Raw genomic sequence first — 16,094 nt, 5'->3', positions numbered from 1 at the left:
GGGGTGGACCCGTTGCCATGCAAGTATGGAGTAGCAAGCCGGGTAAGCGCAAACGGTTTCGCTATGGAGCTTTTACAATACATATTAGACTAAAGAAGCTTCGAAGACTAATATCATTAGCTCAGTTCGGGTGTTATAGGTGACAGTTACGATTTTTCATCAGTTCGAAGTGCATGAGTTCATAACCGAGTACTTGACACCATATTAATTATCACCATAAGTCCTAATAGGGGTTTACCCTTTGTGACTCACGATAGCAGTGTTCTTTAGAGGCGTAAAGTACTGAATAGAACGTCAGCCCATTTCGAAGCTTCGCCTCTTCTGAACTTAAAGAGTATTCTCCGCTGACTATAGATCTAGACGCACAGTAATAATCTTAGCCCTCGAATTCATCAAAAAATATCCAAGTGAGCACGTCATACCTGATTCCTGGGTGCCAGAGAGTTGTTTGAATACAGTTCGATGTAGGTCATACTATTATTTTGCCACTAGATTTTGGGCTGTGGGATTTACTGGTTAGCTGATACCGAATTTGCTGGCCTGGATAGTGTATTCGGTGTCCTGTAGCCGTATCTCACATCACAAACACCTGGGCAAGGCATTCCGACAGTAATCGATATAGCTCTAGCCACATGCGGTAGTACGTATAGCTTTTAGAATCCGGCCGCAAACACTCTAGAATAATCTACATTGCCCTAAGTCCCATCCCGATGCGCACATCTCTTACCCCGTCGGTTGAGCCGAATCTCACTGTACGTACCTACACGTCTACTACATCATTTGGTCGCGTCGGCCAAGGGTTGCAGCAGCCCAGGCCTAACACCTTGAGCTTTTTCATTCATATTTTATGCCTCTAGCTACATCCCTTTTTGCCGGTCAGTACGCACTCCCTTAATTCCAGCTCAGATTCCTACAAGAGGAAAAATAACATCATCTACTCATCACCAACACCGCCGCCTTTCCACAAGTGATCTGACCTTTGGTTCCGGCCGGTAGTAACTTCTAGTACCCACAAGTCTTGGCCGCCGCCCCACTTGTATCGATTCGAAAGCAGCCATATTGGTCGTACAGGCCTGAGATATTATACACGACCGGGTTTCGTCTAGTCGCCGTTCCGACGTCCTATTTGGTAACTGGTAAAAAGGGTCCACAGTAATCTATAGTGGCTATATACGTCTTCTTCATATCATTCTAACTTAGTTTACTTAAGCCAATTTATGGTTCTGACCACTGCAGGACGCGCATATGACCCATACACCACCACCACCACCACCACCACCACCATACTCAAACTTCGGGGCCTCGTGCACGAAAAAGATTTTTTTTTTAAAAAAAAAATACCATCAGATGATATCAGAATCACCCCTCCTTTCCCTAATTTTCAGTAGCATTTGTCTACGTATACCTTCAACACCCGCGCCACCACCCCAGGTCTCTGCCGTCACCTCCGGTGAAAGTTTCCGCTGAGGTCACGACTTATCACTCGTAAATCTTGGCAAGCCCTAAACCCAGTCGGGTAAAGAGTTGTAATAGAATATTGCGATTAGGGCTGTGGCTGCCTAAGCCTACATTCTGGTTGTCCCGCTTCCCTTTTTAGGGCAGGAGTAGAGGTGACTCTTGCGACAAACATGTGCGGTGATATTTTCTATCAACATCCCATATTAATCCCGAAAGGGGCACTCGGGACCTTATCATGGGTACAGACGGAGAGATAATGACCCTCTTTGGGATGGATGACCGTGCAGCCTGGCGTAAGCGGATGGTGAGCTACCACAAGCGCATCACGAGTACATAAAACGCGAAACAGGTGCTACAGTGATCGAAGAGCCGCAAAAGATCGCCTTAGGCGTTCATATGTACATGTACTAAATACATGCATCCAACATCATCTAAATACAAATCATGCATGCAATAAACCCAATAACCCTAGAAATAGAGAGAAAGAAATAAACCAGAAAATCTTCTGCTTTCAACTCGAACATACATGTAATCATGAGAACAATAAGAATAAACCCAAAATGCACGCATCAATCACGATAAAACTAACACCGCAAAAAGAGGCAAAAATAAAATCCCAACCATCAAAAGTCCAAATAAAAAGAACAGAGAATTATAAAATATAAAATATAAAAAGAAAATAAAACAAAACCGACAATAAAACAAAAAGCCACAAAACATCTGCCACAAACGTCGCCGCATCGAGAACCCCAAATAATAAGCCACAACCAAGAGATACCAAATTAATAAAAGATAAAACGAAAACGAAATTAAAAGCTACAACATGTCTAAGATTTGAGTAGTGAACCTGGGTTCGTTGTCGAACAATCGGTGCTTTGACAGGGTTTGGCTCATGAGTCAACTTCCCCTCAAGAGAAGCAAGCCTATTTCTGACTCCACCCGAGTTGTCGTTGGTCTACACCAAGGATAGATCTGATGCAAGGGAATATCCCAAAAAACGTGCTTATCTGTAATTATTGGTGAAGCTGGTCGGCTGGTATGGCGTTACGCGTATGGTTGACTCGGTTTGTTTTCTCCATTCCTCCCTCTGCCAATCTCAATTCCTCCCCCGGGCCCCGGGACACATCTATGAACGATAAGTAATGTGTCGTACCCTGTTCTGGGGTATGTATATGGTATCGACTCGGCAGTCCCGAGATCTATGGTCTGTGTCCCCGCACCTGGTACACCTATGGTCTCTTGATTCGGAGTGACTGCGGTGGCCGTGATGGTGGTGGTGGTGATGGCCATGGCCATGACGGTGATCGTGAACAACTAGTCCCCCATGAGACGAAGTGGAAGTAACAGCAACCGCCGACCACAAGCTCTCACCGCTGGTCCTAGGGCTACTTCCAAGAGACTTAGACTGATAAGTGTACTCGTCGGCGACCCGGCGACGGGCCCTTTCTTCTCTCTCACGGAGATAGATCTTTTCTGTCTCTCTATGTGCCTCTTCTACCTTCCGTTTTGCCTCCTCCACACCTCGCTTTGCCTCCTCCACATCTCGCCTTGCCTTCTCTATCTCCACTTCCTGTTCCAGTTCGAGGCGACGAGTTTTCTCATCCTCAAGACGGGCCTCAAGGGAGATACGCTTGTTCCTCTCGGTGTTCTCAGCGTAAATACGGTCTGCAATCTCCTCAGAAGTAGCTTCGATGTTGTAGAGAGGAGCAGGGGTAGGTTGGACCACCGGAGGACATTGGATCACCACTGGAGGCATATAGGGTTGAACCCAGCGAATCTCCTTTGGTGGAGGAGGAGGGGGTAGGACATTAATATGGACTTTGGCTGTAGTATAAGCAGCAGAAGTAGAGTAACGGCGTCTCTCACGGACTGTAATCATATTGCTTCTGTCCTCAATGGTCAAAGATTCGCGCATAGCGAGCGACGGCATTGTGAATTTAGTTGTGATTAAGACGTGTGGATTGGATGAGCGAACTGAATGAGTGGAGATTGTTGACAAGAAGAATAAGTGGGAGATCCAAAGGCCTTATATATATATCGATGTCTGGGCTAGGTAGATAGATGGTGGTCTTGATAGAAGTCTTGTGGTTCTCAAGGCGGCTAGGTGCGAGTGATGGTCTTGTGATTGGGAAGACTTGGTTGTAGAAGTTTCGAAGGAGTCAGACTCTGATATATGTAATTGTAGGTACGTATGCTGGTATTTTGAATTTTGAATGACGGGTGATCATCATGTACGAAGATCTGTCTTTATAGATAATTGTACCCTGTAGTATCGGTGGTGTAGTTGGCGTTGCGCGCTACACCCTGGCAGGCTATGCGCGCCGTCCTGCCACAATCAAATCGATGCTTGCAACCCCACGACAACTGAAAATCAGGTAACCAACCGCATAAACCGTCAAAACAGGGGAATACGTCTGTTTCAGCAAACACGATTCGCCATCACCATAATTAGGGGCTCATAAGGCCAATTCTGAGGCCAGCTGGATATTGCGAACTTTTCGCACAATGTCACCGCGTGAAGGGGTATGCAGGTCTCGTGGATTAGCAAGACAGACGTTTTGAGTCACTGAGTCGCAAGTACCCTGATCAAAAGATGATGCATTAACACCTGCACCCGGTGTCAGATCTCCATGCAACCAAGAAGAGGCTAGGCTTTCTGTTTCGCTCTGTCCTACTCTACATGTAGTGTGGATGTAGGTACAATATCTTATCCCGTTTCCTGGGACCGTCCTCATCTGCACAAATCCAAGATGCACGAGGAATTCGGTTTTTCCCCAGGATATTGCATGCAGGAGTTGCTGCTCCACGGATCCCGACAGGTCTCGCTTGGAGAATGGATCATGGCTATGACTGTTGAAGCACATTGACTGGCTGGATAATGCGAGGTCAGGGAGCATGAGGCTGTGCTAAATAGTTCAAAGAGAGGAAGGAACAGTCTTTTTTGCCCCTGCGACCCTGCCGAACGTGGCTCGTAGATCAGGTGGAAGAGGCTTAGTCCAGGTAAGGGCTAGTGTAACACGTACGAAGCTTGGTATGACGATTGGATATGGCTCGTCAGCCCCTTCAGACTCTCATCCCCTGGATGTACGGTGTCGGACAGCCAAAACCAGCCGGCCAGAGCAACCACCGACTCCCCTTCACCCCATCGACTTTCAACAACGCAACACTTGTCCAGAAATAATGTTCTTTTGTAAAATGGGTCTAATCATGGTTGTAAACATCCCCATAAAAGGGGATTTAAAATAATTAAGAACTGGCTGCACTATGACCTCTCAAACATTTGGTGCAATCTGCCCGAAAAAAACATAGGTGTGAAATAATAACTTTAATAGCTTTATGCCAAGGCGGCCACATTAATTTGGGATAATTCTTACCATATTGGGATAATTAGATGATCATATTACCCGATTAGGACTAGTTTCTGGCTTGAAAAGAACATGAGGGTTGATTTTGACTGTCCGGCGCTGTATGTACCTGCGTCGGCAGAACTAGATACACGCCAGGATGAATATGCGGTATAGAGAATGGCAGAGGATTGAGTGAGGAGGCTTGCGCCTATTCGCGCAGTCAAAGTTTAATTTGACGTATGACACTTAGACACTACGATATTGTCATGGATCAATGACGATTATACGATTACAGTACAGCGGTGGGTAATAAGTCATCAGACGGAACGCCACCAAAATACGCGTTTGCAGGCAAAATTGTGGCTAGGTCGTCCGATGACTTATTACCCACCGCTGTACTGTCGTTCACGAGGTATTGGCGGACACTGGGTGTTGACGGATTGCAGGCGAAACTTGGCTTGGCTGTCTCTTTTTTGGTTTGTTCAACACCCAGTGCCCGTCAATACAGTACATACATGGTGAGCCACGAGCTTTCTTTCTTTTCTTCGTTCAGCTTGGATGCACATATGTCCCGTTACTCTCCGTCTATAATTGAGTTAATATTGACGGTCTAGAGCAAAAGCACAATAAGGAATAATGACCTCTCCTTCGCTCTGGCTCATGCTCAGCCAGTGTAGGATGGATGCACTTACGTGTACGTACCACCCACCGGCTTTGAAAACATATACCGAACTGGAATTTGCTAATTATTTTCCTTCTCCTACACACACGAAAGCCCGAAAGCCCAAATATCTTGTTTTATTGTTCTATTTGGATGGCGCCATTTTCTAGAAGCACAAGCGGCCGAGCAGGAGCTACCGAAAAAGGTGAAAGAACCCTGCGCCTTGGCTTTACCACGAATTAAAGTTCAGCTCAAGATACCCCGGAAATTCCGCTCGGTGAATGTTTATGACTAATACTTCTAAAATTGGCACGAAAAATATCGGCATACAAATGAAATACTGATTAGTGCCTACTAATAACTCCATTCAAGCAGTCCCAGACCTCATCGCGCGTTAGTACAGGTATACTAGCGCTCTACAATTAGACACCAATAAAGTATAAACACTATCTTAACCGTAATATATCATACACGCCTTTAAACGCGTAGAAGTATTTTCTGATTGGGGCATAACGACTTGGAACCTTAACCCCTGCTCTAAATTAGGTTACAGATGTGGTCCCTAATTTTCCTAAAATGGGGGTTTTAATGGCTGCAGCGAGGGTCTCCACGGACAAATATGACTTGTTTTATTAGGTTATAAGGCAAGGGGTTTTGTTTCGAAACACGCGCCGCTGCTTGTGGCGTATCAAGGCGCGGCTGAAATTCGGTAGAGTGCTGGGCACAAAACTTAGATGTATGTATGTACCACATGATACTGCATGTATTTACCCGTGGCCTAATTTGAGTGTTACAGGTTAGGAATTCTGCGTAATTATTAAAGTATACCCCAGATTATGCTCCCCAAATATTATGATGTCCCCAAATCCATACCAATATTAGGGCCCCCAGTCAATTTCCCTAATCAAAAGGGCGCTTAACCAGAAGGCACATTCATCTTGTTGATGTCAATGATCACCAATGCAACAAAATATCACACACCACACTTGACTCCCTTATTCAATGTTTCATTGTAGTTCCAGTTGCGTCAGCCACTTCAGCCCTGGCGATTTTGGTGCCTTATTGGGACCTAATTGGTATATACCGCCTCGCCGATCTAAGATTGTTATCAGAAGCAAAATTTTCATCAATGATTCTCAGTCAGCTTCTTGAAATCTACGTATGCCTTAATCACGAGGAAAGTTACAATACTAGGCTACAATTTCGCTAAATACATATTCCTGTAGAGAAACCGAAAGGACAAACTATTGTGTAACATCTTATACAGCCGTGCTCTGCTGATATCCTTTTTATTGTAATCATTATCAGTATCATGGGATTTCATATGCATGGCTTAAGCCCTCAATTACTAATTCCCAGAGAAGGAGACGTAAAATACCTTGATCATGATATAATACTTAGCTCGTTGTCATCGCCTTAGGTATTAAGAGCCTGATCTCTACGCTTGACATATCAATCAACTTTGAGGCAGTGCGGTGTAGCACGAAGGTTTAGAAAACCTTTTCTTTACATTACAGAAACAATTTTATTGCTCACTATCAATTGCAAGAGAAACAGCGACTAGCTGGCTTTGCGCGGCATTATGCCGTTTTCTCGCCAGTTTTACGACACAGAGGGTGTCTAGTCAAATTTTAGGGACCCTGAGGCTCTCGATGTCGATTACGACTACAAAGTGGGTCCAAATTCATGCGAAAAACAAATGTTATCAATCATAAATTAAACTCGTCGCGGTGGTGTCACAGAAACGAGTAGAAATACTAAGAAACATCTATCTTATCTTTCGTATACGCGTGGGCATGACTAACTCCTCTGAGCGACGTAGACGTAACAACACCCGCCATAATATCTCTCCCTAGACTTCAGGCCATGGCAGATAGATATCTAATTGTTAAACTACATAGAACATCAAGGATAAAGGAACAAAGAAATCTGTACGATACACGATAAGATGTTATTAACATCTCACTGCGGAAAGTTAGGGTTATTGTGGTCAACGACGCATTGACGCTCGAGGCCTTGAGAGAGCTTAAGGCATGGGGGTCGACGAGGCAAACCCTCTTGAACTGCTCGAGGCTTAGGTAATCATCAGTAGGTTTGCATTTTCGATAGCTATAGGAACATTGGAAATATTCCCTATGATAGCCATTACACGGTCAGTCCAAATCAAAATGACAAAATTAACCTCAATTGTTAAGTATGCTCTGCTAAACTCCGGCACTGTTCATTTCAGTCATAGACTTAGTACATCCTTTTAGCGTGTGACAATCAACTCAATGGGAGAATAAATGTTCACGGCGTTCAGCACAGCACAACTGCCTTATGCGGTTAATTTTATCATTTCGATCCGGACTGACCGTGTAAGGGATAGCTACATTGCATGCCAGTATTGCCCCGAATATCGGAGACAGAGGGGGTTGCGGGTGGAATGGTACAAAGTTGCCTATCTAAGTTTAGTTCACTCTGAGATCAATCAAATCCATCACAGCCTAGGAGCATTTTACGGCGTGGTCTCTAGCGGGCATTCCTTGGCACATATAAATCTCGAAGTCAGTCCCTTTTACTAGGAGATCTCGAGAGCGAAGGGGATCCCGGAGGGAGGATGGGGGTACGGGTGCCGAAGGCACCCCAATATCGGGTACCCCGCAATTATTGCAGAAAAAGTTAATATATATCTATAATCCATAATTATAATTCAAGTAGTCGCAAGGTACATACTTAGACTTCAAAGAAGAGTAGAAACATTCGGGGCCTAGCCAGCCTGCTGGAAACCAGTACAATAAAATGCAATTCTGACAGATCTAAATATAGTAATTTAATTACCTGCCTCGAGCCAACTCGAATACCTCGAGGCATCGCCCCTCTTTGCACGAGCAAGTAAAGATATGGACCATATTACGAGTCACTTGCCTCTACTTGCCTCAAGCAGCCTCATGGACCACACTAGTTAGGCTTTTAGAGTTGCTTTAACCATACCTGCATCATTGATCAGTCTCTGATTCATTATGCAGTAATCAAGGGAAGGAGCATTGGAACGCTACGTACGCACTAACCCCCAGCACATATGGAAATGGTTGAAATATATAATATGATTCTCTAATAACTTCTCCAATATTGACGAAGGCGAATGCGGAGAAACGATGCAATGACTACATGGTTGAACGTTCCCGATCGATATCAACTAGGCTAAAGATAGCTATAGCCCCATGCCCTCAATCTATCCTACCAGTACGCCAACGAAATTATAGTTACTCAGAGGGTTTTTCGAAAAAGAGAGTTTACTAACTCTCCATTCTGCAAAATTGAGATATGAATATTGCGAGGTTAGAGCCCACTTACTAATCGTCAATTCTAATGGTGGACACTTGGCCACCCTCCAAAGCTTAAAGCGGCATCCACAAGTGCCAACTTTGGGTGGGTTGCTTTCTAGGCACGTCAAAAGGATACCAAATACAGTTACCGGACACCATAGTAGTCATCATCCTATTGTTGCAGCTTGAACTTTTCATACCCCGTCATCATATATCACAGGTAACATGAGAAATTGTTTGAACTCCAGAGCTATTCCAATCACACCTTCCTTAATTCTGTGACTAACTGGCTGTGGAGGGGGACTACCAATTTCAATTGTGAGAAATGGCACTTAGTAAATATATGCGCTTTACCAACAGTCGCACATTTTCTCAACATCACGATATTCGGGCGCCGCAGAACGTGGTGTAAAACAGAGAGGGGGTCGGTCTCATTTAGCGGTCCGGATCTTATCGATATCTAGACCTGGGAATTTCTGCTCATTATAGCTGTAACTGTAAAAGGCAAGTGCCCGATCCGTCCGATCTAGTTGACAAGTTGAGGCCAAATTCAGGGCCCATGTGATCTATGACGAAGTATTTGGTGCCACGAACAGAGAAATACGTATCTTCTAATTCATTAAATTCTAGATACATAGATTGTTACGGATACGGGGTGATAATTAAGGCCTACCATGTTATCTAGACCGAGACTTTGTAAAGTTGCATGCAATTAATGAATTAAACAAAAAAAAAAAAAAAAAAAATAGACCGAGACTTTGAAGCATGGAATATCACTCGCTGGATTATATGTACTTGCCAGATTTTTTTCTGTGTCCAGCTGTTTCTTCCTCATCCGGAAATATGGGAGTGCTACGAAGCAACGGCCCTAAAACTTCGTGAATTTGATAGATATTTGGTGAGATAAAGTCGTTGCGACTCTTCCGTATCAGGAAGAATAGGTTCGCTGGACACAGAAAAAAATCCGGCAAGTAGGTATGTTAACTACATGTACAGCGGTGGGTAATAAGTCATCAGACGGAACGCCATCAAAATACGCGTTTGCAGGCAAAATTGTGGCTAGGTCGTCCGATGACTTATTACCCACCGCTGTACATGTACTAATTGCAACGTGTGCAGGTACTTCAGTCGGTTGAATACGTAGTATTTATCACCCCTTTCTTGGTTGCACGCTGATAAGCAAAGTGCAATGCCCATACGTGTTTTTAACTACATGTACCCTCAATATTAACGCAATTTTTAGTTTACGAAAATAGCCTGCAACTCGTTATATACTAATCTAGTCGAGTTGTGTGAGAAATTCGGAATTCGAAATTTGAAATAGTACTACTCTTATTGGACGACTTCCCGTGGACGTTTAGAGGCGGTTTGGAGATAAAATTTGGATGGCAACGTTCCAGATTCAGAATCTGAATGGGGGGAGGGGGGTACGTTCAAATTCCTAAATCTTTAAAATTTGAACGGGCGAAATATGATTGGTTAAGGTTCTAGGTGGGTCCTGATGCTACGCACTAAACCAAAGCAGTACTTAAAAATCTAGAAAATATTGTTCGCCATGGGAAGGCATTCGCATCCAGATTCAAAAATCTATTTCCTAAACGCCTTCCAAATTTTCACGGGAAGTCGCCCACTATTACCATTTGACTGCATTTAGAGAATTCATAGCTTTCTCTCTGGATGAATTAGTGAGCTCAATCGAGCTAGTTCGACTAACCGCTTTGGAAACTATATGAGCGGATATCTCGGCCAAAACAACCACCCCGTCCATTCAAATCCAGGCTCGGGTAATTTAGCGCTAGTGATATTTAACCCCCAATATACATACATGTACGTACAGCCGCATTTGAAAAGTATTGGCACCTCCGAGCCAAACTCACGAGGCAGTCCTTTCTGCTTTTCTATTGCGGTCATACCTATCAATAAGTTGAGTATGCGCGAGTGCCATGGTTGTTGGTGGGCCACAATTCATGAACGACTCAATATAGTAGGGTGCCAGTACTTTTCGAATGCGGCTGTACGTAAGTTCCAAGTATTTCATAAACTGATACAATTATAAGTTTCCCAGTTTAATCTCCCTGTCGCTTTAACAAGTACGGCCCAATACATCCAAATTCGAATGTTAATTCAGATCTGAACATAAAATATACACAATGCAACAAGTGTAATGATGCAAGGTAGAAATCCATTGCCTATCGTAAAAGAAATTGAATACTCGCGAGAACAAGTTTCTACTCCCAATTTACGTTATGGCCCTGTCACAATATCCACATCAACAGACCCATAGAACTTGTCCCAGCGGCAAGTATAATCAACCAATATATATATATACACAACACCGAAGAGAGTTGTACAATAATGAAGATAGGCCACATCCCGATTCACCATAAAACAAAAACAAAAACACCCCATTACACCACCACCGCAACCATCACCATCATCACAGAAAATAATTATTTACAAAATGATGGGACTTAAACCGGATGGAAGCCCTTTATCCCCGATTTGAGATCCTCTTATTACCGCCAATGGAAATAATGGTTACCTATTCCTAGGAGATAAGATTTGCTAGACAGCCAGTACGAGCCTTACGGATTAGGACCCATACAACTCCAGTCATCCATGGCACTAGGAAAACTAATCAGCGAGTCAACAAAACCTTGCACCCCGTCCTCCTCGTTGATCCATGCAGACCCTCCATGGCTATTGAGTTGCGCAGAGTTCTGGGAATTCGGCGAAAAATAGTGCTCTTGAGCAAATGCGTGCCCACCACCCATGTTCCGATTTTGGACATGCAAAGTCCTAGAAACCATATGGACTGGATGAATCATATCCCAATGTAGCCCTAAGTCAACTCCCCGTTTTTCGGCCTCAGCTGAAAGGTGCCGTAAGGTAAGGTTACACCAATACCATGTCTCAGAAAGCTCTTGCAAATCTTTCAAAGAGCGAGTAAGAGTGGGACTGGATATTTGATGGGGAGCCACTGACGGAAAATTCATCAGGAGAACCGTGGAAGCCGTGAAAACAATTTGTGGAATGTGTATGACGGTGTGCCGCAGGCCGTAAGATTTTCTATATAAGGTGGTGAGGACTATGATATCGTTGGCTGCTTGGAGACAGATCTCGCGGGGCAAGATGCCAGTTATTGGCATGTCCTTATGAAAGAAAGGACGTAAAAGAAGAAGTAGGGTAGAATGATAATAAATGCTATAAAAAATTATGTTAGCTAGCCCCTTTTGCGTAAATGTGATAGATAAAATAAGTATGCAGGCTAGTATATCCACATCTTGGCCAAGAATGAAATACCCTTCCAAAAACACTCACTGCAGCACAATACAAAAAAAAGGAATCTGTCACTTACTGAAGTCCAAGAACGGATGGCAAAGCCTCATTCCTAGCACTCATGTCCGGTGGAAGCCCGCCGTGCCATTTTTTCAGCCGAGAACATAGTGTGTTGAGCTTAATAAATGTCACACGCTCTCGCGGCGAAAAAAACATGGACAAAATATCTCCAAGAATCTCCGAAAGTTCGCAAAAGCGAGATGCCACTGTCTGTATACGACCCGGTTGTGCTAATCCGACGGAAGCTCGGACAGGGCTACCATAGGCCTCCCACGTCTCACGTTCAAGGGGGCCAAGGATTCCCGGTTTGTGGACACCAACAATGGATGACGGAAGTTGTGGAATCCTTCCCAAAAATGATGACCACATTCTAGTCTGTGCGTTAGCCTAAGATCTCATATCTCAAGAAGTTGTATTTTGCATACTTGTCAATAGTGAAACAGCCCCAGAATGTTATCTTGCGGACTTCAATCTCAGTTGGAGATAGACCTAAATTATCCAGTGAGAGGTTGAATCCCAGGTCTAGGCCCATTCTAAATGCCCGACCTGAGTACATCCATCCACTGGAATCCCGGCCACACCCCGCTTCATGAAGCGACATAAGCGCCAGCGCTTGAACAGATGTCAAACATGGAGTATCCCCTTCTGACGCTAAGAGTCGCTTGGCCTCCGCGAAGAAGTGATCACCAGCACTATTCGGATTGTTCGGTTCTGATCGAGCATCCGGGTGATTCGAGAAGTGACACGCCAATGCGAGAATAGCATTGACGAGAAGAGGGCTACAGTATTTCCTTCGACCCTTTTTCATGTCGGCCAAGAAGCAAGACTTCGAAAAGAGAACGTAATAAGGATGGTTCCAAGTGAAATATAAAGACTACACAAAAGGGGTTACTATCAGCAGGATTCCAAGCCGTGTGTTTTTGAAGTATTGGACTAGTCGCTAAACTCACAAGAAGATCAGATATAAAGCTAACATCTGTCGTCACATTGGTCCAAATGTGTGAAGCATTTTGACTAGTTATCTCTCTGTGATCAGAACTTTCATCACCCAGAGATCCGTTATACCCTACTCCACCTCCACCCACACGAAATTTCTCCACCAAATGGCCTAAGTCTATTTCCAAAGAAATTGCTGTCGGGCCATCTGGCATACCGATCATAATATCCGCCAAATTGCCGTGCTCACGGAGATGATTAACAAGGTCCCCCACATCCGACTCCGAAGCAGAACGAATTGTCTTAACAATTGTTTCTAAGTCTTGATGCACCTTACTCAATTCTGCCAGATCTCGCTTTAAAGCTCCTTTCCGACGGTGGTCTCCCTCGTAATCGTAGACGCATTCTGTGCGGTAAACTGCAGTACATGTAGAGCATGCTGGCGAGACGCCATCACACTATTTTCAGGAACAGACATTAGTAATGTTTACTACCCAAGCGGACTCGTATAGACATTTGACATCTCAATAAAAGCTATTTCATACCTTTGATTTCCTTTTCCGACAGGGAATACATGCACTCGATACGCATCGACGCTTACGAGCAACCGGTTGAATGGTGTGGAGGGATGGTGATTTTCCTTGATCGTCTTCCTTTTTGAGTTGAACGCGGGGAACCATAGTAGATTGCTGTTCTTGCTGCTGTTGCTGTTGCCGTTGCCGTTGCTGGTGCTGGTGCTGGTGCTGGTGCTGATGCAGTTGCAGTTGCTGATGCTGATGCTGTTGCTGATGCTGAAGCTGATGCTGTTGCTGCTGCTGTTGCTGATTCTGATTCTGATTCTGATGCTGATGCTGATGCTGATGCTGATGCTGATGCTGATTCTGATGATGATGATGATGAAGGTCACCTCCAACGTCAAGGTTACTAGAGGTGGGTTCCATCTCGTCTTTTTAGCCTTTTAAACCTATTTTCTAACGGTGCACTGTTTAAGGTTGCAAGGTCTGGAGTATGTGCCAATTCCTCGACCTTATCATAAGTCTTGTGTGCGACATTGGCTCGTTTGTAAGGCTCCATATAGACGTCATGCTGTCCAAAGTAAAGACGCTTAGACCTTAGACGCCCTAGACCAGAGAAGTTGGGGGGCGCCACTTTCTAGGAGGGTGTGGTCGTGCTCGCTAACTTTCTGTGGGTTACAAGTATCTAGCCCATGCGGGTACTCTAGCAGTAACGGTACCTCCTAAGATGCTGGACCTGGACAGTGATCTCCCGTAACATCACAATGTTGTCAAGCTAGGCTATCAACATACATGTACATACTTTTTTTTTCTAGACCTAAAAAGTATTTACATGAGGTTTTGGGGTTAGGACATACATCTAAATGATGGGTGACTTTAGGGGAAGAAATCTGGGATTGATATTCTACATGCTTTGTGATATATTGACGACCATATTCACAAATTACGCGTACGTAAGGGCTGCACTGTGCTTTCGGTGCCAATATGTAATTAATACCCCGATTACAAGTCTTCACTCGAAATATACATGTATATACTAGATCATATAGATCTACTGTATGTACTTACACAGGCTTGAGCCATCTCTCTTCTTCGTATCAAGCTCGCCGGTTTCCTCGCCAAGCTAGTCCGCCTTGAACGAGCGCCACTCATGCGTGGTCTCATGAATCCAATTCCTAATTGACTAACTATTTTACTATTCCGATTATTTTATTAGTCGAATTAAAGGAATTAAGCCAATACTACTCAGAGCGGTATTTCTCCTCGAGCTGTAGGTTGTCTATAAGCGGTTTAGCTAATTACGGTTATCACAATTCAATCCTACGGATGCTTTACGCGGTACAATCAGGCGTTGCAACGGGTTCGGAATTAATCTTTTTTTTATTCGATTCGCCGCCTCTGGCCCGATCAAGTCTGTTTGGTAGCGGCGCTGTGCGGTTTTTCGATTCCATCTGACATCTGCACGGTTTGAGGCCCAAAAATGAGTTGAGCTGCATGTTGTTGATTTCCAAGCTGGATTTCCACAGGAACTTTGGGGCGTATTTCGATAAGAGGCCAGAAATTTCTGAAAATCGTGGATCTTCTGAAAATCTGGAAACCAATTATAGAATGAGCCATACTTTAGATAATCAAACAAATTATGGCCGCATCCATGCAACGGCTGTCAAGGATTATGCAGATGAGAATTGAGCAATCTTTGGACATGTGGGAATCCAATCTTCAACCCGCTTTTTAAAGCTCTTTGGCGGTCTGAGCACCCCAGATATTCAGTTTTGCTTCTCCAAGACTTAGAGCTTTAGGAAGTATAACTTCTGGATTATGTAAATGTTGGAATAAAACTATCCCTTCACTAGGTGCACAACAGGGCGCATTTCACTTTCACTGGGTCCTGAGAGGGAAAGAAATCCGAAAGTAAATGTCGAGGATCAAAACAGCACAAAGCATTAAAAGCTAGATCATAAAGTTTACCCGAGGGCCCCAACGGATAGCGCCCGAAGCCGTCTGATATGTATTTCACACACACATCTTGTCTACTGCGGTATTATGGAAAACATCAAGATAGTACTCTATCCTTTGCCCATTCCAAGCATGCAATCATTATCTGCACACGTACTCGCTCGAGAAGGCTGAGCTTGATTACCCCATATGTTGTTCTGAAATTGACTGCATCTTCTCTCTCACCTACCTATCCCGATTGTTGATATAGCTATCCATTTCTATGTCTCACGTTGCCACATGCCCCGATTGGTTCACGATTTCTTTTCTTCTTCTAGGATTGAAAGAAATCAGCCAAGCTTCTCTAATATGGTCTCTCTATCACGGAATAACCAGGGGAAATGCTTTTAGCTGGATTACATACAAAGTTACTATCTTATTGGCCGGATGTACTTCCACGAATAGCGCTGAGGAATAGGATTAACGGTTTCCTCCTCCCCGTCTGCGCACGTGCGTATGGCTCCCCACCCATGCCATTCAGGTATAGGACGAACACCAAAGACAGCGCGGGTGTACGCCACATTGGACGCTTCGA

General features: G+C 44.2%; 2 protein-coding genes across 2 annotated transcripts; both read right to left on the bottom strand.

The window, feature by feature from the left end:
• Positions 1-2,584: 2,584 nt before the first annotated feature.
• LAJ45_05312 (uncharacterized protein) lies at positions 2,585-3,388 on the bottom strand (the record flags this gene model as incomplete). The annotated part of the gene is made up of 1 exon (XM_046114883.1): positions 2,585-3,388. One exon carries the CDS (start codon positions 3,386-3,388, stop codon positions 2,585-2,587), a length of 804 nt encoding a protein of 267 aa, XP_045971920.1.
• Positions 3,389-11,359: 7,971 nt separating this feature from the next.
• On the bottom strand, positions 11,360-13,990 carry LAJ45_05311 (uncharacterized protein; the record flags this gene model as incomplete). The annotated part of the gene is made up of 5 exons (XM_046114882.1): positions 11,360-11,978; positions 12,133-12,483; positions 12,539-12,987; positions 13,064-13,507; positions 13,595-13,990. 5 exons carry the CDS (start codon positions 13,988-13,990, stop codon positions 11,360-11,362), a joined length of 2,259 nt encoding a protein of 752 aa, XP_045971919.1.
• Between the last annotated feature and the right edge of the window lie 2,104 nt (positions 13,991-16,094).

The sequence above is a fragment of the Morchella importuna genome (assembly GCF_003444635.1).
Source record: "Morchella importuna strain M04M26 chromosome Unknown Morimp01GS014, whole genome shotgun sequence".
Classification (NCBI taxonomy): domain Eukaryota; kingdom Fungi; phylum Ascomycota; class Pezizomycetes; order Pezizales; family Morchellaceae; genus Morchella; species Morchella importuna.
This window is presented reverse-complemented; position numbering and strand designations above follow the sequence as displayed.